The following is a 22,132-nucleotide window of genomic DNA, read 5'->3' as shown; positions in this document are numbered from 1 at the left end:
ATAACTAGTTTCTGCCGCCAGCTAAATAATCTACAAATGCAAGTCATTCTAATTCAGCGGTTGCTACCGTTTGGAAACGAGGTCACTCCTGTTAGAATAAAGTAACTGAAGTTGCTGAATAGTTCATAAAGGCCTTCTACCACGATACATTTATTGACTACCAAGGACACCACATGGATAATCACACCACCAGTGCTAAGGTGCTCCTCAACCATGCTACGATTTTGTATCTTCACACGGGGAATTTAGTCAACCGAAGCCGTCTTAAGAAAAAATGTCCGTCTTCACCTAGCGAAGAGGTAAGACTGACAATTGGACTCTGTCACAACTGACTGGCTAGCTGAAGTAAGACGTTTTTAAAAAATAGTGCAACATTTGTCAGTTGGAGTATAGTCATGAATCGCCATGGTCCAAAAACGGACAAGTTCTGGTAGGTCCCGTTCCCTCCCGTTTAAGAAACGTTTTGCAACAGAATCGGCAGAATGAATACACCCCTGGCCAGATAACGTTACCTAGTTAGCTTGAAAAACCATAGCCTCGACGTTAAATAGCTAACTATATTGAACAATAATAAACTTAAGAGTTTACTGAGTTACAGTTCATATAAGGAAATCAGTCCATTGAAAGAAATATTAGGCCCTAATCTATGGTTTCCACATGACTGGGAATACAGATATCTGTTGGTCACAGATACTTTTCTGATCCAGGCCCCTACCCTTTAAAAAAAAAAAGTATCTGGGCCAGGATTCACCAGAGAATGAGATTCAAGAATGCATGATAACTTTGAGAACAAGGACTTGTCATGTGTAGGTTCTAAAAGGCCAGCCTTTATTTAGCATGAACAATCATAACTATTTAATTGAAGCTGTGCACCACCTGACTCTCATACATGTAACTAAGACTCCCTACAGCATTTCATAGTTGTATAACAAGCCATAGCTCTGGCCACACACTTTCATACTGTGCAAATCACCCATTGTGCCCAGCAGTGTACAAAATAATCCTATACTTTCCATATGACAATCTTTCAAAGTAATGTTAAATAATTTAGCATCATTGCATGATCTGTAGGTGTCCATGAAAGCCCTACCTAGTTACCACAAGTGTTTATAGCAACCCTGTTAACACTGCTATTAATTTACAGTCCACTAAATTTTTTTGTTGCATTACAGATTCAAGACTGTATTCGAGCCACTCTTAATGAGTGGTTTGCCACCATACCACCAACTTCACCAACGGTGAGACCACTCCGTCCACCCACTCGCTATTCAATACCACAGTTGTATTTCCCATGCATATTTTATTACACACATAGCTACATAACAGCTATTCACCAACATCCAAACAGTATCAAGTGTCCATAATCCCTGTTTACCAAGTTCCCATAGTGACCAAGTGTCTACAGTACCTGCTAACATTTTACATCATCTAGCAGGGATGGATCCATAATGAAAAACACTTGTGTAACCATTGGTTCCCTTTCAGTCAAGTTTGGTACAACATACTATGGGGAGTCACACTCTCGTGACTAGAGTTAAAGGATCTACAATTACACCTGACAAGGCCAATGAAATAGTGTCTCGCTGGAAGCCCCGCCTTCCGCAGGTGATAACAATAATGTATATAAATCCTGGATTGCTGATGTTCTGTATTGGCCATTGAGAGGCTTTGAAGCACTGGTTGGCCATATTGGCACTCCCCAGTTGGAGTGGTCCTCCATAGGAATGAATAGAATTCTATAGTATTTCAATTAAATGTTTCAAGGACAAAATAACATGTATTTTTGTTGTAGTGGGGACAGTAACATTAGGAGTCTTTCAAAAATAATACTTTAAGGAATGTGTTTTTATATATATATATACACACACTGAACAAAAATATAAACCCAACATGTAAAGTGTTGGTCCCATCTTTCATGAGCTGAAATAAAAGATCCCAGAAATGTTCCATAGGCAAAAAAAAGCTTATTTCTCAAATTTTGTGCACAAATTTGTTTACATCCCTGTTAGTGAGCATTTCTCCTTTGCCAAGATAATCCATCCACCTGAAGGTGTGGCATATCAAGAAGTGGATTAAACAGTTAGAACATGAGATTGTCTTACATTGTGCCAACTAAGCGTGCTCACCCCCTGGACGTTGTGTGCTGAGGTTTGTATGGTTCTCAAGTTTCCTAATGCCATACAATTAGTTCTTCAAGTTTGTTGTCTTGTATGACTTGGCTCGGTGCATGCTTAGGCGGCCCTCACTCGAATCAGTTCATGTGCGAGACAAGGAGACAGCTGTCACTGTTCCCTTACTCGTTTGTGGCGCAGGTTCTCTTGACAATCGTGGAGCATTCTTTAGGGAGCTTGATGTTTCCCTAAAGCGATGCATAGCATGCTAGCCATTTAAGCTAGTTACTGCTAGCTATTCCGCCTTCCTAACGGTGGAATTGCTTGGGTAGCTCCGGTTTAGTATATGTACCAAGCATTAAGTCGCTTGGTTAGTCTAAATGGATCGTGCTGTGATCAGAGGCTGGCTATCTTAGATTAAAAGCCTCATGGCTAACGTCGGCTAGCATGCATAACTTCCGGCAAATTAAGTTTACTAGCTTTCCTCCGGCGTTAAGGCAATCGCATTCCTAGAGTGGAGGAAGCGGGGCTTGCGGGCACCTTCAATGATGAAGCTGCCTCTGAGCACTGGGCATGGGTAACCTCTGGAGTGAGGGGCCTTCTCACAGGACTGCGCAACCGGTGAGCCCCTAAACAAAAACATTACTGTGATGTCAGTGCCCCCACGTTTGGTTACGGCCAAACGGTTATGGCTTCATCCGGGGTTACGGCTTCATCCGGGGACCGGGCTTCATCCAGGCTATAGTCTCACGGAAGCACAATTTAGTTTGGAATTTTGTCCATGTTTAAAGCTCCTCTGTTACCCCGCGTTCCATGGTGTTCACAGGGCTCAAGGGGTATACCATTCTCCCCATGGTGAAAGTAATACGTTGGGTGATTAGCTTTGTCCACAAGGGGGCTGGTAAATTGGAAATTGTGCTTTTCTAACCCCGGAGAGGTTGTCTGGGTTTCAGCTCTGCTTGGCCCAGTTTAGGTTGGGGCGTACGGTACTTTTTCACCAGTTTCTGCGCCTACTGAGGTTGATGGCTTCTATGATAGTGGTCATTCCCCTGGGACTATTGTTGACTGTTCCAGTGCTGGTTGCTAGCCATGCGCTTGGATACATATCGCCACCTAAACCACTCGATTCAGGTGTCCTTGACATGCCTTCAGGGCACTGGCCCAGTGGAGGGATCGCTGGCTACTATCACAAGGGTTTCTCATGGTTCGGGTGTTCCGCAATATGGTCACGACAGACGCGTCCCCCCCAAGGGTGGGGCCAGCTGTGCGAGGGTTACTCAATTCAGGGAGTATGGGCGGTGTCAGAGTGCCTGGCATATCAGTTAACTGCTATCCGGGGGGGCCCTCTTGCTAAGAAGTGGAGACTACACCCCTGGGTGGTCACCCAGATATGGGAGATTATGCAATGCCGACATAGGTCTTTACGCCTAACTCAAACGCGCATTGTCGTCTATTTTTCTTGATGAGAGAACAGAGTGCACCATTAGGAACTGATGCTCTGGCGCACCAGTGGCTTCGGACACTCTAAGCGTTTCCACCAGTGGTTCTGATTCAACCCATGTTGGAGAGGGTGCGCCAGGAGAGCTTATCATTGATTCTTGTGGCTCCCCGTTGGCCCAAGCAACCTTGGTTCGCGGAGATCATTCACCTTTTTAGGCGGGGACCTGTGGCCACACCCCTTGCACAGTGACATGTTGTGCCAGGTGCACAGGCAGGTTTGGCGTGCAAGGATTTGGTTATTTTCTGCCTGGCCCCTGAGTGGGCTAATCTGATGGCTAGAGGTTTACCTCCGAATGTTATCGCTACCATTCAGTCCACAAGTGCGCCTCCACAAGAGGACCTTGTGCATTTGTGGCAAGTGTTTGTGCTCTGTTGATAATATGGTGTGCTGGTTCCTTTTCAGTGCTCTGAGGTGCAACCATATGTTCCTACAGGAGCTATTCGAGCAGGGATGGGCTTTCTCTACTTTAAAAGTATACATGATCTCTATGTGGTCGTGTGGGAATTGACGGAGCCACACCGGGGACGTTGTGCAGTTCCTGAAAGGGGTACACAGTCTCTAAACCTATTGCGCCCACATGGGACTTGGTGCTGGTTTTTGGGGCACTGTGTGTCCCCTTTTGAGTCTCTGGAGTCGGTGGAGCTGAAGATCCTCCTACAAAACCTCCTTGCTCATGACTTTGGCTTCAGCTAAATATGTTGGAGACCTCCACGTGTTATCCGTACACCTTCCTGTACTTCGTTTGCCCCAGGCGACTAAGGTGACATTGTTTCCAAATGCGGCCTTAGCCCCGAAAGTCATGGCAATGTCCTTAGCTTGAGCTATTTCCCTTTTCAGCTCTTCATTTTGCTTCTGAAGAGCAACAAAGGTTATATGCCCTGTGTCCGGTGTGAGCTTTACGCACATGCACTGAATGGACCCAGGTGGTTATGTGACCACCTTTTTGTCTGTTTTGCTAATCCAGCTCACGTCAGGACGCTCTTTTAAGGAGCGTAGCCTCTACAATCCAGTGGGAGATATCTCCCTGGCACGTCGCAGCAAGTGTTCCCTAGCGGTGTACTCGCTACCCCACCAGGGGTCTGGCAGTGTCTTGGCTGTTGTTTAAAGGATTGACTGTAGAAGTTATTTGTGCTGCGGACAGTTGGGCATCGCCAAACTTATTTTTTTTCTTGAGGTTTTATCGTTAGTCACTGCTCTCAGTGTAGCCCACAGTGTGCTTACGTACAGGGGAAAGTCACTAGGCAGCGCACTGTGTTTGCAATACCCAGACTGCCGCATCTGGCTGGGTCAGGTCAGGTTGCTCTGCCATGGGCCACTTCATTTAGTAACCACTGGCGTCAGCTTGGGTAATGACTATTATTTCTCCGTAGTTTGTTGTTCCGAAGTTGACTGACTGAAAGGGAGCGTAACGTTATGACTATAACAACTGATCCCTGAAGGAGGGAAACAAGGCACAACACCTGTTTGGCCACCCGTCCCTGGGCTCGTGAAGAGTGGTATTAAATTGAAGGAATGAATCCGAGCCTTGCGCTTATCAACTGTGGAAGGCGGGGCTTCCAGCGAGGCAGAGATTTCATTGGCCCTGCGAGGTGTGATTGTAGATCTTTAAACTGAAGTCAGGAGAGTGTGACTCTCCATAGTATGTTGTAACTCGTTTCCCTCTTTCAGGGAACAGGAGTTATACAGGGAGCTCAAAGTATTGGGACAGTGACACATTGTTTGTTGTTTTGGCTCTGTACTCCAGCATTTTGGATTTGAAATGATACAATGACTATGTGTATTTAAGGTGCAGACTGTCAGCTTTAATTTGAGGGTATTTTCATCCATATCGGTTGAACCGTTTAGAAATTACAGCACGTTTTGTACATAGTGTATCTAACTTTCTCACGATTCATTCATGATAATCTGTTATGGTAGCATTAATGTAGAATTGTTTAGAAACATTCTTATTTACAATGAAAGTGAATCCAAAATGACACTACATTATTTAACATTAATTTATATTGGGCACAAAATAATCTGAAACACAACCAAAACAAACTGCAAATGCATCCAACAAGTTTGTAGAGTCACAAGCTTGATGTAGTCATTGCATGCTAGAAATATGAGACCAAATACCAAACTTTTGACTACTTTTAATGCACATAAGTGAATTTGTCCCAATACTTTTAGTCCCCTAAAATGTGGGGACTATGTACAAAAAGTGCTGTAATTTCCAAACGGTTTATGTATGATATGTATGAAAATAACCTCAAAATAAAGCTGATAGTCTGTACTTTAACCTCCAGATGTTGTATCATTTCAAATACAAAGTGCTGGACTAAATAGCCAAAACAACAGGGGGGGGGAAAGTCACTGTCCCAATACTTTTGGAGCTCACACTAGTCACAATGTTACGATACTACTATGCAGTTGCGTTCTCCTGCTGGGAAAACAAAATAGCTGCCTGTTGATTGACCGCAATGAATTTATCAGACTGATGAAAAGGGAACTGTCATACTAATTATTCATGCAAAGTTGGCTGTGAAAGGTTCTACATGTGCTTCTGTTGTGAAGTTCGAGTGGCTTTGCCCTGTTGCTTTTCTGTTGGGGTCAGCTAATCTGCTTCCGCGCCCTCAGTGAGTACAGCGGGGGGGGGTCTTACATACACAAAGTCAAAGCTTATGTTCCCTGCAACGAAATCCCACAACAAGTTTGTGAAATCGAAAGCAGGTGTTTGTATTTGGACAAAGTTAAGACAATATTGATGTTGCTTTTTTCTTTGTATTTTAAGCTACTCTTTTTCTTTGACTAACACGTACGTTTGTTGTAAATGTAGGACCTACCAGACACTATTGACTGCTCCATCCCTCAAGCTACAGAAGCAATCACACCTGAAGAGAGGGAGGAGCTGAAGGTCTCTGGTGAGTTTCTGGTATTCTATGACAGGGGGTTCTCAGTGGTCCATGGACCCCACTTTTTTACATAATTATGTCTCAAATTAATATTACTAACATATATATTTTTTTTTAAATGGCCAAGGGATCCCTGGAGTAAGTTTAGAGGGTGTAATACAATGCAATTATTAGTCTAAAATGTTACATTCTTAACCCTGGGCAGCATGGGCTTGGGAGGCTTACAGGGATATTGGTATCTACAGTACTCCACAATTATTTTTCTTTTTTTGTTGTTACATAAATGCACTGTAATTTAAGCTTTAAAACTGCTAAGTTTTCTCTCTGCCTCATAGCAAAAATGTGATGAATTGCAGGATATTAGCTTCAACAACAAAAAATCTCTGCCCCTTGACAATATCTGTATAATTGAAGGAAATGTGCTTGAACACTCCCAAATTGGTTTTTAAAATGTTCCTTCCCAGGGATGGAGACTTGATTCGTTGGGCCATGCATTGCCAAAATCATAATAGAACTCTTTGTATGCTATTTTTTTTATCTCACTCGAGTTGTGTTCTGATTATGAGGGGGGTCTCTGATGAATTTGCTATCAGAAAGGGGTCCCTGGCCTGAAGGTTTGGGAACCCCTGCTTTGATACCATAGAGTTTTGTGTGAGGAATTATGAGCCCAGTATGTGAATTTCATGACAAAAATACCATTCTTGGTGCCTTACTGATTGTTTGCGTTTTTATTAACATGTCCATATTCTTGCATTACAGTGAAACTATTTATTTGCGAGGCAGACCTCTCTTCAATCAAAGATGCGGTCGATAAGTGTGAGTATTACATTTACAAAACAGCAAGGGACCACTGACTCGGTGACTGTACGGAAAAGTAATTTGGCACAGGCGATTGTCTGTAGACCTGACCATGTCAAATAAAAATGCAACAGGCTTTAGTATCAGTGAACTGCTTTTGTTTGCATGCCAACTCCTTTCCTTACCTCAATTTGTTGTATTTGAAAGATGAAATCCGTACAGGCAGAAGCTATCACGTCTGTTTGGGATATTACAACAACAAAGATGTTGATCACTTCAAACAACAAACTTTTTTTCCCCTTCCCCCTACATTATTGAATGTGCGGCAGAACACCAGAATATGTACTGTGCTGTATATATTTTCTTTACCACGCTCCTGGAAGCTCCTCTTCTCTGTTTTATCTAAGCAAAACAATGTTTCCCCTTTTACAGATTTCAGCTTTAAGAAGTATGCACTGACCGTATACTTGTTTCATGCTCATAAGACTGTTTGTGACAGCTTGTCAGGCCCTGGCTGTGTCCCAGCTGGACTCGGTGATCATTGCACCCCCTGTTCTGCCTGAGGGGGAGAGCCAGACCCTGGAGAACCTGAAGCCTGCCTGGAGGGAGCTGGAGGGCTTGGTGCAGAGCCACAAGATCGCTGCCATCGGAACCTCCGACCTGGACAAGGAGCTCCTGGAGCAGCTCTACAACTGGGCCCAGGTGAGTGGTGATGCTGACGAGACCGTCAGATTGTTGTAGGTTAGCGTTGGTGTATTTGGGGTTTTGAATTGATTGATTTTCTCCTGGTCTAGGTGAAACCCAGTAGTAACCAGGTGAATCTGGCCTCCTGCTGTGTGATGCCCCCTGACCTGACTGCTTTTGCAAAGGAGTTTGACATTCAGCTACTGACTCATAATGACTCAAAAGGTGAAGATTGTGATCATTTCAATTTGTAATCTTTTCACTGTATAATCAGATAATACATGTTAAGGAAAGGCTGTGTGTGCTCTGAGGGGCACTGAATTAACACATTGTATTTTCCTGTAGAACTGATTACTGCTGCCAGCTTCCAGGAGGCAGTGCAGGAGAGCACTCAGGACCTGAAGGTAGCAGACTGGAGGTTGGAGTGGGTTTTGCGCTACTCCATCATTGTCAAAAGCAGGGGGATCATCAAAGCAAAAGGCTACCTTGTTCACTCAAAGAGAAGCAACCTGTAGCATGTCCTCTGAAAATCTGTTATTCAAATGTTACTCATGTCCAATGCATTTAAGACAGGGATATAGGTAGCTAAACTTTTAACAAACATGGCTACAAAACTGAATTGGAACCACATAAATAATTCAATTGTATAGATGGTTTTAGTACAATGTTAGAATTATTGCAAATCAGTTTAAAGGTTAAACAGCCTCTAACCCACTACGGAAATGTCCCATGATATTTTTACATTATAAATTGATGAGAAAATGAAGTAGAGGTGAGTACTTTGGATCGGTTGTTAAAGCCACAGAGAGAGAGAGAGAGATGTAAAGTCCTAGTGTGCTCTGATGTGTATGAACAGCTCCTTCTGTTTTCTACTGTATAATACTGGCACCCTGTACAGTGGGGACAAGAGCCTAATTCCAATAGATTTCTGATGAGTGAAAAGTGAAAAAAAATTATGGTTAGTTCATAAACTTCTCTTGATTTAGTGTACAGTAGTTATTTGAATTGTAGAAACAACTTTATGGATGTTAAAGTATTGTCTTGGCAAATCTTTGTATATTCTTTTTTTTTAAGCCCAGTGCTACTGACAGGGTATACCAGGACATGATTTGTCCTATACCCCTAACTGCTCATATGATTTCCTTATTAGAAAATGTGTCCCCATCTAAGTGGTAATATGAGAAATATCCCCAAATGAGGTTTACATTCATAGTAGGCTTGACACCTTTATCGTGTATGTGATAGTACTGGAATATGAATTATAAATTCTGAAGTGTCTGGGTGGATGTCTTATTTATTAATCATGGCATTTCTTCCAGACGGGGTCCACAATCCTAAGAAGTTTGAGTTCTCTATTGTACTATAATAATTCATATTTAATGTTACCATTTCCTGTATTGTTCCATTGGGTTTATTAAATGATTAAACACTTTTGAAGTGTTTTGTGTTCATTGGAAGAGATGGGTGCACATGATCACTATCTATTTCTTTCAGATCACATAAAAACGGGGTATCTATAACATAAATCCTCCTCGAATGATAAACTTTACTAGACTATAGTCTCATTGGAGTACTGTCATCCACACAGAAAATGTGTTTATGTTCCTTAGCATGCATCGCAATTCCATTGGTCAGGTTTTGATCGATGAAGCGAGATGGCGGTTGGAAGAGCTTGCTTGTTTGAAATGGAACCGCTTTGGGGTTATCTTTTGATAAAGAAGAACATCAAGATGAAGGAGCTGCTTTATAGCTGGGATGCACTGTTGAGCACTACATCCCGAGGGGTTCGTGCTGATTGTACAGAGATTGTGACAGCTGGTTAAATGGTGTCCCTTGAGAAGGCAAGAATAAGATGTATGTCAGGAGAAGTGCAGTATTATAAGGAGATATATACTTGGAATACAGGGGAGGAGGAATGGAGGGAAAATGAGAGGCAGAGGTCAGGGAGAGAGGATGAGCTTGAGTTGGTTAAAAATGGTGTAAAAAAAGGGAGATGGTTTGTTTAATAAGAATGGTAGAAAGTGTAAGAAAAGTGAGCTGAAGACAGGAGGCCAACTGGAAGTGAATGAGGTCGAAGTACCGGAGGCTTGCACCGAGGGTCAGGATAAAGATGAGTCTGTGACAGGAGTGAAGTTTTCGGAAACAGTGGACCCTTTACCTTTTGGCTGATCCGTTTGTGGTGAAAACAGCTGGGTGCTGTGGAATCGGTGAGGGTAACCAGAAGTGGTCTTGTGATAATTGTTTGTGTTTCTTCTGATCAGAGGGAGAATCCGCATTAAACTAATGGGGGCAAGAAATGTGAATTGTTTTGCTCTTGAGGAAAGGGTGCCATTGAAAGGAGTGATTACTTGGGTAGCAGTAAATGTAAAAGTTGACCAATTGAAGGGGAAAATCCCTGGTGTTTATGATGCTTGTCGTTTGTTGCCACACAGTCAGGGTGGCGTGAGTGGTGAAACGAGAATCATTGCCTGTTTTTTTTTTTTGATGTTGATGTTTTCCTGTGTGAGCTTTTGTACCAAATATGTTACGTTACAGCTGTCAAGCTTATGGGCATGTGGCAGCAGTGTGTAGGAGGGAGGTTCCTAGATGTAGGACGTATGCAGAAGGGCATGAGACAAAGGAATGTGTAGCGTTGGGGGAAAGTAGTGGTATGTGTTCATTTGATTTTTCAAGCAAAGTATAAGGGAGTTGTACTCCAGTCTAGTAGGTGGCGGTAATGCAACATTTATTGGATGCCAACCGCCGTTAAACCTCATCGAAGAAAATTGGTGGAGTCTGGCTGGTTGGGAACACATGTGGCAGAAGTGAGACAGAACAGCGCGAGCAAGATGGTGGCCACCAGAAGAGGAGTACGCGTATGCTCCCCAACTAAAACAAACTCTGATGAATCCTCTGGAGTTACGGTAGGTTTTAATTGCGTGATTATGGGTAGATATGTGTATGATTTACAGTTCAGCGCATTTCGTACATACAGGTCGTTTTCAGTGTGTAATACTTGATAATTCATATTCACGTGGCAACACGTTAGCTAGCCTAGCTTGAGTCCCTCATTTGTTTTGCTAGCATAAAAACACTTTTCCACTATTGTTTTTAGGAGGCAATCCGTTGTATACAAGATTACATGCCATTTACACTGAAGTTACACACTCACAAATTAGTCTTGGAGAGCTAGTTAGAGTTTTCTTTCAGCTCATCACTTACACCTAAATCAAATAGCTAGCTAACGTTAATCAATGACCACGTTTACATCAAATCACATTTTGTCACATGTGCCGAATACAACAGGTGTAGACCTTACTGTGAAACGCTTACTTACAAATCTGTAACCAAAAATTCAGGTAAGAAAATAGAGTTAAGAAAATATTTACAAAATACACGTAAGTAAAAAAAAATAGTTTTATATATATATATATATTTCCTCGCTTTTATTTATTTATATATATATATATATATATATATATTTAAAGCATGTCCTTGTTTTTAGGGCAAATAATGCAATTCTTAAGAAAATGGGCGTGGCTTCACAATTTTAGATTATAATAAAATGGCGGAAAATGTGCAGCCGAAGTCTGACGAGAGCGGATACAAATTCATTGCTTTAACAAATTTAAGAAAATGTTGAGCAATGTAATAATGTAATGCCTTTTCAAACAACTTATGTTACACATTGTTGGTTAACAATTTGTTAGATACGCTAACTTGAAGAACCGCATACCATATCATTACAGCAATGTGTACCAATATATTAGCTAGCTACATAACGTTACTTGGCTACTAATATATCGGAACATGCCAGTATATTAACTATATGCTGTCGAACTAACTTCCCAACATGTATTGACTTGATTCTTCCATTCATTCTTAGCTAAGTGCTATATTCGTTGTGCGTTCTCAGTGGACATTGTTAATGGAGTCGTACGATGTCTAGTTAGTAATTTTTTTTTATGCTAGCTAGCAAGAAGTTGAATAGCAACCGCATCAACTTCCGGTAGACAGGCAAAGCGCTTGTACGCTCAACTGAGATGATACTGTTCGGTTACAGTATAGTAAAATGAACTATTAGTATGTAGTGTGTGTATATACTAATTAAGTATGTGTAGTATGTTAGTATGTGTATTTGAACACAGCTCAAGACATGGCCTACATAAATTGTATATGGTTGTATTTTAAGAACAATGGTGCAACTAGGGTTGCAAAATAACTGGAACATTCAATAAATTCAACCGGGATTTTGGGAAAACCTGGGGATGTGTGCCGGAATCCGGATGGAATAAACAGGAAATCCGGATTCCTCCAACCACGAGTTACGAAAAACTAGTGAATTAATTGAAAATTCCTGGAATTTTGCAACAATATTAAAAATAATATTTTGTGACAAATGGGCTTTCACCAGCATTGCTGTCTGCGGTTCTGAAACACAGCCTAATCTTCAGTGCGCAGTTGAATTGGTGCATTCCCTGACGCTATCCCTGATGCAGTGAAACGAATGACAAAAGTTAAGTACGCTTTATGTGGATGCATTACACATTTTGCTAGCCTTGAACAATTAGCCTAAACAATAAATTACCTGCACCATGTCTGCAATTGCATTCATGAATGCAGCAACTTTAGTCTTTGCAGTAATAAAGGCCTTTACACATTTCTTTTGTTAGAGACTCTGGTACACTTATTTAGTGTCGTTTGTAAGCTTCCACACACTAAGTCAAATGTCTTCCACACATTGGACTTCCCCTTTCCCTCCTGCGCAACCTGTCAACATACCCCCTTTTCAAGTTTATTTGTCACGTCCTCAGCATCCATTATGCTGCTGTGTTGGAGTTTGTTGTAACCAATTTATTGATGTCATTATGATATGCTATAGGTCAGGCTCTATTGGTTATGTGCATGTGATGTGTACATGTCACGTAAAGAGAGCAAGGGTTGAGGAAATAGGAAATGTTTTTCCGAAACAAAAGAGGGATTTTGGTAACACAACTTTTCAAGTAAGAAACTAGAGATGTCAAATTATGTTGCAGCTTCAGCCCCACTGACAGCGCGATGAACACTTACTGTTCTATGTATGGTCGCTGCAGAAGGGAGATGAAAGAGCGACAGCGTGCGCCTGTCACATAGGCATTAGCTGTCTTTTTTAACACAGCATGGCAAGCCCGGCCCAAATCAACTGCCGTCGGGCTCCCTCTGGAGTCATTTGTGTGTCTCATTTCATCAAACAGTGTGCTTAAAGTATCAGACAAGCTCAGTGCATATAGTTGACTGTATTAAAACACACAGGGTGTTTTTATATATGGAAAAATAAATGTAAAAAATGTTGATTGGTCGAAAGAAGAGACCTCTTGGTCGCCCAAGGTTTGTTTTAGTTGGGGACATTCCTACTCCTTACCTTGTAGCCTTAACCAGTATCGAAGGCGTGGCAATTTCCCAATGTCATTAAACTTTTAGGTGTTTTGTCACACATGTCACTTTCCATTCATCAAATGGCTGCTGCACAGTTTGGATTGATTGATTTTGATCAGTTAAAAAAATCCATACAGTACCGATCAAAGGTTTGGACACCTACTCCAGTGTTTTTCTTTATTTTGACTATTTTCTACATTGTACAATAATAGTGAAGACATAAAAACTATGAAATAACACACATGGAATCATGTAGTACCCAGAAAAGTGTTAAACAAATAAAAATATATTTGAAATTCTTCAAAGTAGCCACCCTTTGCCTTGATGACAGCTTTGCACAAGTTTGGCATTCTCTCAACCATCATTCTCTCAACCTTCATGAGGTGGTCCCCTGGAATGCTTTTCCAACACTCTTGAAGGAGTTCTCACATATGCTGAGCAGTTGGCATGTGAGAGGTTATAGGTCTACAGTCAGTGTCCATATTTGTTACTATTCCATTTAACCCATATGAGCTTAAATGAGGAATATTCTGTTTATTTATGGATACAGGGATACTTGTGAGCGGGATATCAAAGGTGCATGTAGCTTATCCCGAATAAGACCGTACGCAGGATATATTGTGTGCATGTAAACGTGGTCAATGTTTTGAGTTCATTAGTTTTAGCGCTGCTCCACTGTCAAAAACATACCTGTGTATTTGATGGTTGTCGATTCCCGAAACACCCAACGCTTTTCAATAGATTCATCATGCCAGAGATGGATTTGATTTAATAACTACTGCATTTGTAAAAAATGCTATGAAGTAATTTGTCTCTCTGTGACCTCTTAGTTCAGAAGTACCGGTATTGACAAATAATATTTCTCCACAGGCCACTCCAGTGTCCACTCGGAGAACCAGGAGGACAGCTGATAAAGGGGAGACTGCAACCCAGTCTGAGGTGACCAGTGACTCCCAGCAAGATGTTCCCTCCAAGCCCAAGAGCTCCACCGGGAAGAGGAAGACCAGGGCGTCTAAACGTGAAACTGTCTCTGCTAACCAGGTAGACTCCACCCATGAAGCTGACGTGTCCGAGTCAGAGTCCTGCTGTTCTGCTATATCAGATATGGAGGCTATCCCCGACACACAGCCAGCTCGCAGGGGCCAAAGGGGAGCTGCAGGTGGGGAACAGCCTGACACTACGAAGGAGGAGGGCGTGTCTGAGGTAGACTCTTGTTCATTGTCTGTCTCCAGAAGACCAAACACTCGCAGAGCCACCAGGAGTCTGAGGAAGGCTGTTCTCACAGACTCTGCCAAAAAGGACAAGGATGTTTCAGAGGCAGAGTCCTGCAGCTCTGTGGTGTCTGAGTCCAAGGTGCCTGACTCGCAGACCAGAGTAACCAGGAGGACTGCCGTGTCCAGCAGCCGGGCTTCTTCAAAGTGTCACACCGAGGACACAGAGCTTTCTGATCCTGAGTCCTGTGTCTCTGGTGATCAGACCTCCACGGTGCGCAGAGTTACCAGAAGCAGGAGAGGAAGGTTTATTGAAGCTATCCCCATGCATTTGGAGGAAACCACTGATGGATCCAACTCTCCTCTACCCCGCAGGCGAAGCAGAGGTTTGTGTAAAGGATGTCCCTGTGACCCCCAGAGTCCCCAGGACTCAGAGAGCTTTGAGTCTGGGCCAAGCATGACTCCCAGGAGGTCTACTCGCAGGCTGTCTGAGCTGAAACAAACAGGCACCACTGTTTCAGACTCTGAGTCTGACCTGACTGATGTGTATACCCCTCTGGGGAGCCCTAGGTCGGTGAGAGGTAGGGGCACTCCCTGCAGTAGTCGCACTGGATCCAACAGCAGTTCCAGGGCAGCACCAGTTACCCGGCTGACAGCCAAGGCCCTGGATATACTAGTTGAGAAAGCCCTATGCCAGTCAGATAAGGTGAGAGCATCTGAGGTTGCTGAAGAAAGCGTAGTGTTGGAGGACACAGTCGACGCTGATCCAGACTGCTCCATGATAGAAGAAGTGGGGGAAGAAAATAAGACTCTAACCCTTGAGGATGTAGTGATCGGTGAACCAGCAGTGCCCATCCAAGATGCAGCACCTGCTCGGGAGCATACAGAGAGTGTGACAGTCTCTGAGGATGCAGAGATGCCAGAGGTCACTAGTGTACAACAGGATTCAACCGAGACAACCGCCAGGGAAGACCCAGAGAAGAATACCTCTATGGTGGATGTCCCTGTTCAGGAAAACATACAGGAGAAGGTGACCATCTGTGAGAGTGCTGATACAGAGATGGCTGAGGCAGTGTCTGAGCCTGCAGAAGACCAGCAGAGGGAGCTGTCCACTGAGGATGCAGCCGATGTGGACGCCCCAGTGATAATTGAACAGGAGACGATGACGCCAGCTGATTCACAAGTCTCTCTTAAGCAAACAGTAAAAGTAGCAGCGTGTGAAAATGTAATGTCCCCTGTTATAGGGGTGTCTGAGGAAGAGGAGAAAAAGACCGTGGATATAAACACCCACACAGATCCTCCATTGGAGGTAAAGAACCAGGAATGTAAGGCAGTGCCTAGTGAGGAGGCTATGGATGTCAGCAGCACACTAGTAGCTGAGAATAAAACGGCTGACCAAGATGAAGCCCCTCACACTACAGAGCCCATTAAGGTGACCTCCAGCCTGAGCCTGAAGGTCAGTGTCTCTGATGCTGACAAACTGGAGGAGTCCAGAGACTGTGTCATCATACAGAAATCTGGCGTGATCAGTCTGCTGGAGAGCAGTGACGATGAAGAGGATGACGACAACAGTCAGCATTCTGGGCAAGGGGATGAGAGGGAAAGACAGGCTTCTGAGGGTGACGAGGAAGCTGTCTGTACAGAGGAGGCGGCGGGCCCATCCAGACCCCGAGCTGCTGCTCAGTCCTCAGCTGATGATGGCCTGTTTGTCATAGACACCCAGCCTGGTCTTCAGTCAGATGAACATTACTATGTGGATGAGAAGGAAGAGTGCGACACGGAGGCCATTGAAGAAGCGCAAGATGAGGAAGAATTTGTTGATGAAGAGGGAGATGATGATGACGAAGATGAACAAGTCCTCTTCACAAGCAGAAATCCACAATTGTAAGTATCTGTTTTGGTCATGCAAATGTCAGTTGTCATCTGTGCTTTAAAAATTTATATTTAATTTGACAGTTGTGGCTCCAGCACCACTATGCCATCTTATTCTGAATGTATAGCAGGATTTTTTTTTTTTAATCTAATGCAGTGGAGCTATTTTATTGAATTGCAATGCCAAGCACGTATAAAGAATTTTCACATTCATTTTCATTAATTAACATATCAAGATTGAACTAGTTGGAGAATGGACAATGCTGCGCCTCCTGGGTAATTATTTGTTACAATCCGTTATAGGAAAGAGTTGTCCAGCCGTATTGACCCGGGCCTGAAAGTGAAGGAGCTTGGGGGATTATACATCAATTTTGATGGCAGCAAATCAAAGACAGTCTCTAACTCCCTGAAAAAACTGAAGGAACAGAAGAGCCAAGATGAGGTAAATGACTAATTGATTTTGTTTTGAAGGTGATATATGGTGTATAATTGGTAATGAATTGTGTAGTTATGCAAGGCTGGGTAATTCAATGAGGAAGTATTTCATGCAATTTCAAACCTTTCGACTTTAATGGATGTGTTTTTTGATTTTCTCCTACATTGTGATTTATTTTCTCTGTTGGCAGTTGATGAAGAAGAGTGTTATTGGCCCAGAGTTTGAGAAGAGAGATGCTGTGCCTCCATACAGGGAGTCCAAACAGGCTGCTAAACTGAAGCGCAAAGTGAGTACAAGTCCATATGCCCTTGTTTATTAATTTAGAAGAGAAAGTAGCAAACACCAGCAGCGTGATGCAAGGACAAGTAGTCGTTATAGTTTGACTACATTTGAGCTATTTTTGTTCAGTTTGTTCACTCATTGACAATCCTGACTGACATGTTTCCTTGTCTTGCCATGCTCAGGAGGAGAGGGACAAGACCACTGGAGCCGGCTGGTTTAACATGAGGGCTCCTGAAATGACAGAGGAATTAAAGGGTGACCTCAAAGCACTGAAAATGCGTGGAGCTATGGACCCCAAGCGGTTTTATAAGAAGAATGATAGAGATGGATTCCCCAAGTACTTCCAGGTCAGTAAGCATCTAACCCTCAACTGTACTCTGTTTTCTCAGTGGTTCATGTTATACAGGTAAATGCTAGATTCTACAAGTGTCTGGAACTGTATTGGAGGGATGCGACACCATTCTTCCACAAGAAATTCCATAAAAAACAATCTTTCCCCCAAATGTTGTATTTGTTTGTTTTTCTGTCGCAGGTTGCTACAGTAGTAGATAGCCCTGTGGACTTCTATCATTCCCGTGTCCCAAAGAAAGACCGGAAGAGAACCATGGTGGAGGAGTTGCTTGCTGATGCAGAGTTCAGACAGTAAGTTTCTGTGTCATGTACGGTATTGAATTTCATAGCTTGTGTGTTCCTGAAAATATGCTTTTGGCATACAGTTCTTAGGTATGCAGAACAATTGAATTGACATTGATTATCTGATATGAACTACTTGAATTGTCAAGCGCTAATACTTTCCCTTTAACTTCAACAGCAACAACAAGAAGAAATACCAACAGATCATGACAGAAAAAGCAGCCATTGGTGCTGGCAAGAAGAATAGGAAGAGTAATAAGTTCAGAAAGTAACAGTGACTTTGAGTGATGTAATACACAATCATATGACTGTATTGAGACCCATAATATGTTAATGTCTTAATCAAAGCCTATTAATTAAACATACAATTTAGTGGCTGCATGGAGCTAAAGCTCTTTATAAATTTGTCACGTAACATGAACAATCTGTATCAACATTTTTACTTTGTAATTTAGAGGTTCACATTAGTAGCTAATACCATAAAACATCTAGATTTATACAGTATGTATGCATAGCCACAATAAGCCTATGCTATACTGGCTAAGCCGACGAGGTTCAGAATTAATTTTTCAAACATATTTTCCCTGACAAGTATCTGATATGGGATTGAGATTGTGTTTCAGAAGTCAAATTACTAAAATACTACAGGATAAAACAAACGGGACACGTCTATTTTTAAAGAGAAGATAGATTTAACCTTTTTTTAACTAGGAAAGTGAGTTAAGAATAAATTATTTACAATGACGACCAAAACCGGATGATGCTTGGACCAATTGTGCGCCACCCTATGGGAATCCCAATCACGGCCGGATGTGATACAGCCTGGTTTCGAACCAAGGATTGTAGTGACGCCTCTTGCACTGAGATGCAGTTCCTTAGACCGCTGCGCCACTCGGCAGCCCAAGCACTAATATTGTTGAGAAAATGTCTGTGCTAACTCAACTTTCATTGTTTTAATAAATCAAAACCGGTTTGAACCGTTGGTTGACTTTCTTTGGCTCCATCCTGAGAAGCCAATTGAGTTGGCTGAACTGGCTGCATTGTGCCTAAAGGGACTGTTTTACAATAGCTCTGTTGTCTGTAACCCTTCCCGTTATCTGTGTATATTTGCTGGAACATCAAACAGATTTTCTTGTCTCTGCCGATGCAAATCCGCATACAAAGAGATCAAATGAATTAACATCTGCTCACCCAGTTTCTACCCAGAAAAATCTTTCCCCTGCTTGCCAGCCTCCTGTTGGCTTAGTGTGTTTGTGGCCAGCAGCTCCAGAGCGCTATTGGACGCGTGACAGATCACAGGGAGAAAAAAAAAATAAAGCCACTTGAGAACTGCACTGTCAAGTCTTCTGTCCAGGTGGCCCATTCTCTGGCTGAACCACAGGTGGTGGACTCACTGGAGCACATCCCATCAACAGACTACCAAAAAGAACAGTCAGGAACCACGTTGCTGCCATCAGTAACAGAAGGGTGAACTTCAAGACCAACAAACAATTTTGTCAGTAGCAGATCTTAACTTGTTGGATATATTAACCTATGAGTAATTGAAGATAGCCGGAGTTAACCGAATCCACAAATAAGACCGGAAAGACAGTTCTAATTCAAGACAAATATTTAATCAGTCTCCTTCAAAGTACAGTATTATCATTTTACAGAGTAAAACAAAATGCCTGTCTTTAGTTTGTTTTATATACTGTAATTGTTTGGGCACACAGATTGTGTGTGTGTATATATAAACACGTATAAAGTCTTAGTTTCATGGAAATAAAAGATCCCAAAGATGTTCCATATGCACAAAAAGCTTTACATCCCTGCTCGTGAGAATTTCTCCTTTCCCAAGATAATCCATTCACTTGACAGGTGTGGCATGTCAAGAAGCTGATTAAACCGCATGATCATTACACAGGTGCACCTTGTGCTGGGGACAATACAATACCACTCTAAAATGTCCAGTTTTGTCACAATACAATGCCACTGATGTCTAAAGTTTTGAGAGAGCATGTAACTGGCATACTTACTGCAGGAATGTCCGCCAGAGAATTGAACGTTAATTTATCTAACATAAGTCATATTAGAGAACTTGGCAGAACGTCCAACCTGCCTCACAACCGCAGACCACGTGATGGCATCATGTGGGCAAGCAGTTTGCTAATGTGAACAGAGTGCCCCATGGTGGCGGTGTGGTTATGGTATGGGCAGGCATAAGCTACGGACAACAAACACAATTGCATTTTATCGATGGCACAGAAATATGATGAACTCTTGAGGCCCATTGTCGTGCCGTTCATCTGCCACCATCACCATGTTTCTTCAGCATGATAATGCACTGCCCCATTTCACAATGATCTGTATACAATTCATGGAAGCTGAAAATGGCCCAGTTCTTCCATGGTCTTCATACTCACCAGACATGTCACTCATTGAACATATTTTGGATGCTCTGGATCGACGTGTATGACAGCGTATTCCAGTTCCTGCGAATATCCATCAACTTCGCACAGCCATTGTAGAGGATTTGGACAACATTCCACAGGCCACAATCAGCAGCCTGATCTACTCTATATGAAGGAGATGTGTCATGCTGCATGAGGCAAATGGTCACACCAGATACTGACTGGTTTTCTGATCCACGCACCTAAAAAATTTTTTCAAGTTATGTTATCTTATTCCCAGTCATGTGAAATCCATAGATTTGGGCCACATTTATTTTTTTAAATTGACTGATTTCCTTATTTGAGCTGTAACTCAGTAAAATCTTTGAAATTCTTGCATGTTAAGTTTATATTTTTGTTCTCTCTGTGTGTGTGTGTGTGTGTGTATGCATACATACGTACAATACCAGTCAAAAGTATCGACACACCTACTCATTCAAGGTTTTTTCATTTACAATTTTCTATGTTGCAGAACAACAATGAAGACATCGAAACTATGAAATAGCACATATGGAATCATGTATTAACCAAAAAAGTGTTAAACAAAGAGTGTGCAAAGCTGTCATCAAGACAAAGGGTGGCTATTTGAAGAATCTCCAATATAAAATATATTTTGATTTGTTTAATACTTTTGTGTTTACCTCATGATTCCATATGTGTTATTTCATAGTTTTAGTGTCTTCACTATTATTCTACAATGTATAAAATAGTAAAAATAATGAAAACTCCTTGAATTAATAGGTGTTCAAAAACTTGTGACCGGTTGAGTGTGTGCGTATGTATGCATCTATATAAACTCAGCAAAAAAAGAAATGTCCCTTTTTCAGGACCCTGTCTTTCAAAGATAATTAGTAAAAATCCAAATAACTTAACAGATCTTCATTGTAAAGGGTTTAAACACTGTTTCCGATGCTTGTTCAATGAACCATAAACAATTAATGAACATGAACCTGTGGAATGGTTGTTAAGACACTAACATCTTACAGACGGTAGGCAATTAAGGTCACAGTTATGAAAACTTAGGACACTAAAGAGGCCTTTCTACTGACTCTGAAAAACACCAAAAGAAAGATGCCCAGGGTTGCTGCTCATCTGCGTGAATGTGCCTTAAGCATGCTGCAAAGAGGCATGAGGACTGCAGATGTGACCAGGGCAATAAATTGCAATGTCCATACTGTGAGATGCCTAAGACAGCGCTACAGGGAGACGGGACGGACAGCTAATCGTCCTTGCAGTGGCAGACCATGTGTAACAACACCTGCACAGGATCGGTACATCCGAACATCACACCTGCGGGACAGGTACAGGATGGCAACAACAACTGCCCGAGTTAAACCAGGAACGCACAATCCCTCCATCAGTGCTCAGACTGTCTGCAATAGGCTGAGAGAGGCTGAACTGAGGGCTTGTAGGCCTGTTGTAAGGCAGGTCCTCACCAGACATCACCGGCAACGTCGCTTGTGGGCACAAACCCACCATCGCTGGACCAGACAGGACTGGCAAAAAGTGCTCTTCACTGACGAGTTGCGGTTTTGTCTCACCAGTTGTGATGGTCAGATTTGCGTTTATCGTCGAAGGAATGAGCGTTACACCGAGGCCTGTACTCTGGAGCGGGATCGATTTGGAGGTGGAGGGTCCGTCATGGTCTGGGGCGGTGTGTCACAGCATCATCGGACTGAGCTTGTTGTCATTGCAGGCAATCTCAACGCTGTGCGTTACAGGGAAGACATCCTCCTCCTTCATGTGGTACCCATCCTGCAGGCTCATCCTGACATGACCCTCCAGCATGACAATGCCACCTGCCATACTGCTCGTTCTGTGTGTGATTTCCAGCAAGACAGGAATGTCAGTGTTCTGCCATGGCCAGCGAAGAGCCCGGATCTCAAT

General features: G+C 42.6%; 2 protein-coding genes and 1 long non-coding RNA gene across 3 annotated transcripts; all 3 read left to right on the top strand.

Annotated features, from left to right (window-relative positions):
• Nucleotides 1-9,420, top strand: LOC115192507 (glutamate--cysteine ligase regulatory subunit). The gene is made up of 7 exons (XM_029751102.1): nucleotides 1-299; nucleotides 1,173-1,238; nucleotides 6,431-6,515; nucleotides 7,266-7,322; nucleotides 7,804-8,006; nucleotides 8,099-8,213; nucleotides 8,334-9,420. Exons 1-7 carry the CDS (start codon nucleotides 174-176, stop codon nucleotides 8,501-8,503), a joined length of 822 nt encoding a protein of 273 aa, XP_029606962.1. The 5' UTR covers nucleotides 1-173; the 3' UTR covers nucleotides 8,504-9,420.
• Nucleotides 9,421-10,692: 1,272 nt separating this feature from the next.
• LOC115192506 (deoxynucleotidyltransferase terminal-interacting protein 2) lies at nucleotides 10,693-18,797 on the top strand. Its single transcript, XM_029751101.1, has 7 exons — nucleotides 10,693-10,891; nucleotides 14,253-16,477; nucleotides 16,769-16,907; nucleotides 17,092-17,187; nucleotides 17,366-17,530; nucleotides 17,716-17,825; nucleotides 17,995-18,797. Exons 1-7 carry the CDS (start codon nucleotides 10,721-10,723, stop codon nucleotides 18,086-18,088), a joined length of 3,000 nt encoding a protein of 999 aa, XP_029606961.1. The 5' UTR covers nucleotides 10,693-10,720; the 3' UTR covers nucleotides 18,089-18,797.
• On the top strand, nucleotides 11,468-13,281 carry LOC115192508 (uncharacterized). Its single transcript, XR_003877947.1, has 2 exons — nucleotides 11,468-11,623; nucleotides 12,382-13,281. It is a non-coding gene; the product is annotated as an uncharacterized LOC115192508 (long non-coding RNA).
• Nucleotides 18,798-22,132: the final 3,335 nt, after the last annotated feature.

Source organism: Salmo trutta, chromosome 4, assembly GCF_901001165.1.
Source record: "Salmo trutta chromosome 4, fSalTru1.1, whole genome shotgun sequence".
Taxonomy (NCBI): Eukaryota; Metazoa; Chordata; class Actinopteri; order Salmoniformes; family Salmonidae; genus Salmo; species Salmo trutta.
This window is presented reverse-complemented; position numbering and strand designations above follow the sequence as displayed.

Coding starts and splice junctions, on each gene's coding strand:
- LOC115192506 (XM_029751101.1), top strand. CDS start 10,721: ATGCCAACCGCCGTTAAACCTCATCGAAGAAAATTGGTGGAGTCTGGC. Junction 16,478..16,768: donor ACAAGCAGAAATCCACAATT/GTAAGTATCTGT, acceptor AATCCGTTATAG/GAAAGAGTTGTCCAGCCGTA. Junction 17,531..17,715: donor GATTCCCCAAGTACTTCCAG/GTCAGTAAGCAT, acceptor TTTCTGTCGCAG/GTTGCTACAGTAGTAGATAG.
- LOC115192507 (XM_029751102.1), top strand. CDS start 174: ATGGATAATCACACCACCAGTGCTAAGGTGCTCCTCAACCATGCTACG. Junction 300..1,172: donor CGTCTTCACCTAGCGAAGAG/GTAAGACTGACA, acceptor GTTGCATTACAG/ATTCAAGACTGTATTCGAGC. Junction 6,516..7,265: donor GGAGGAGCTGAAGGTCTCTG/GTGAGTTTCTGG, acceptor CTTGCATTACAG/TGAAACTATTTATTTGCGAG.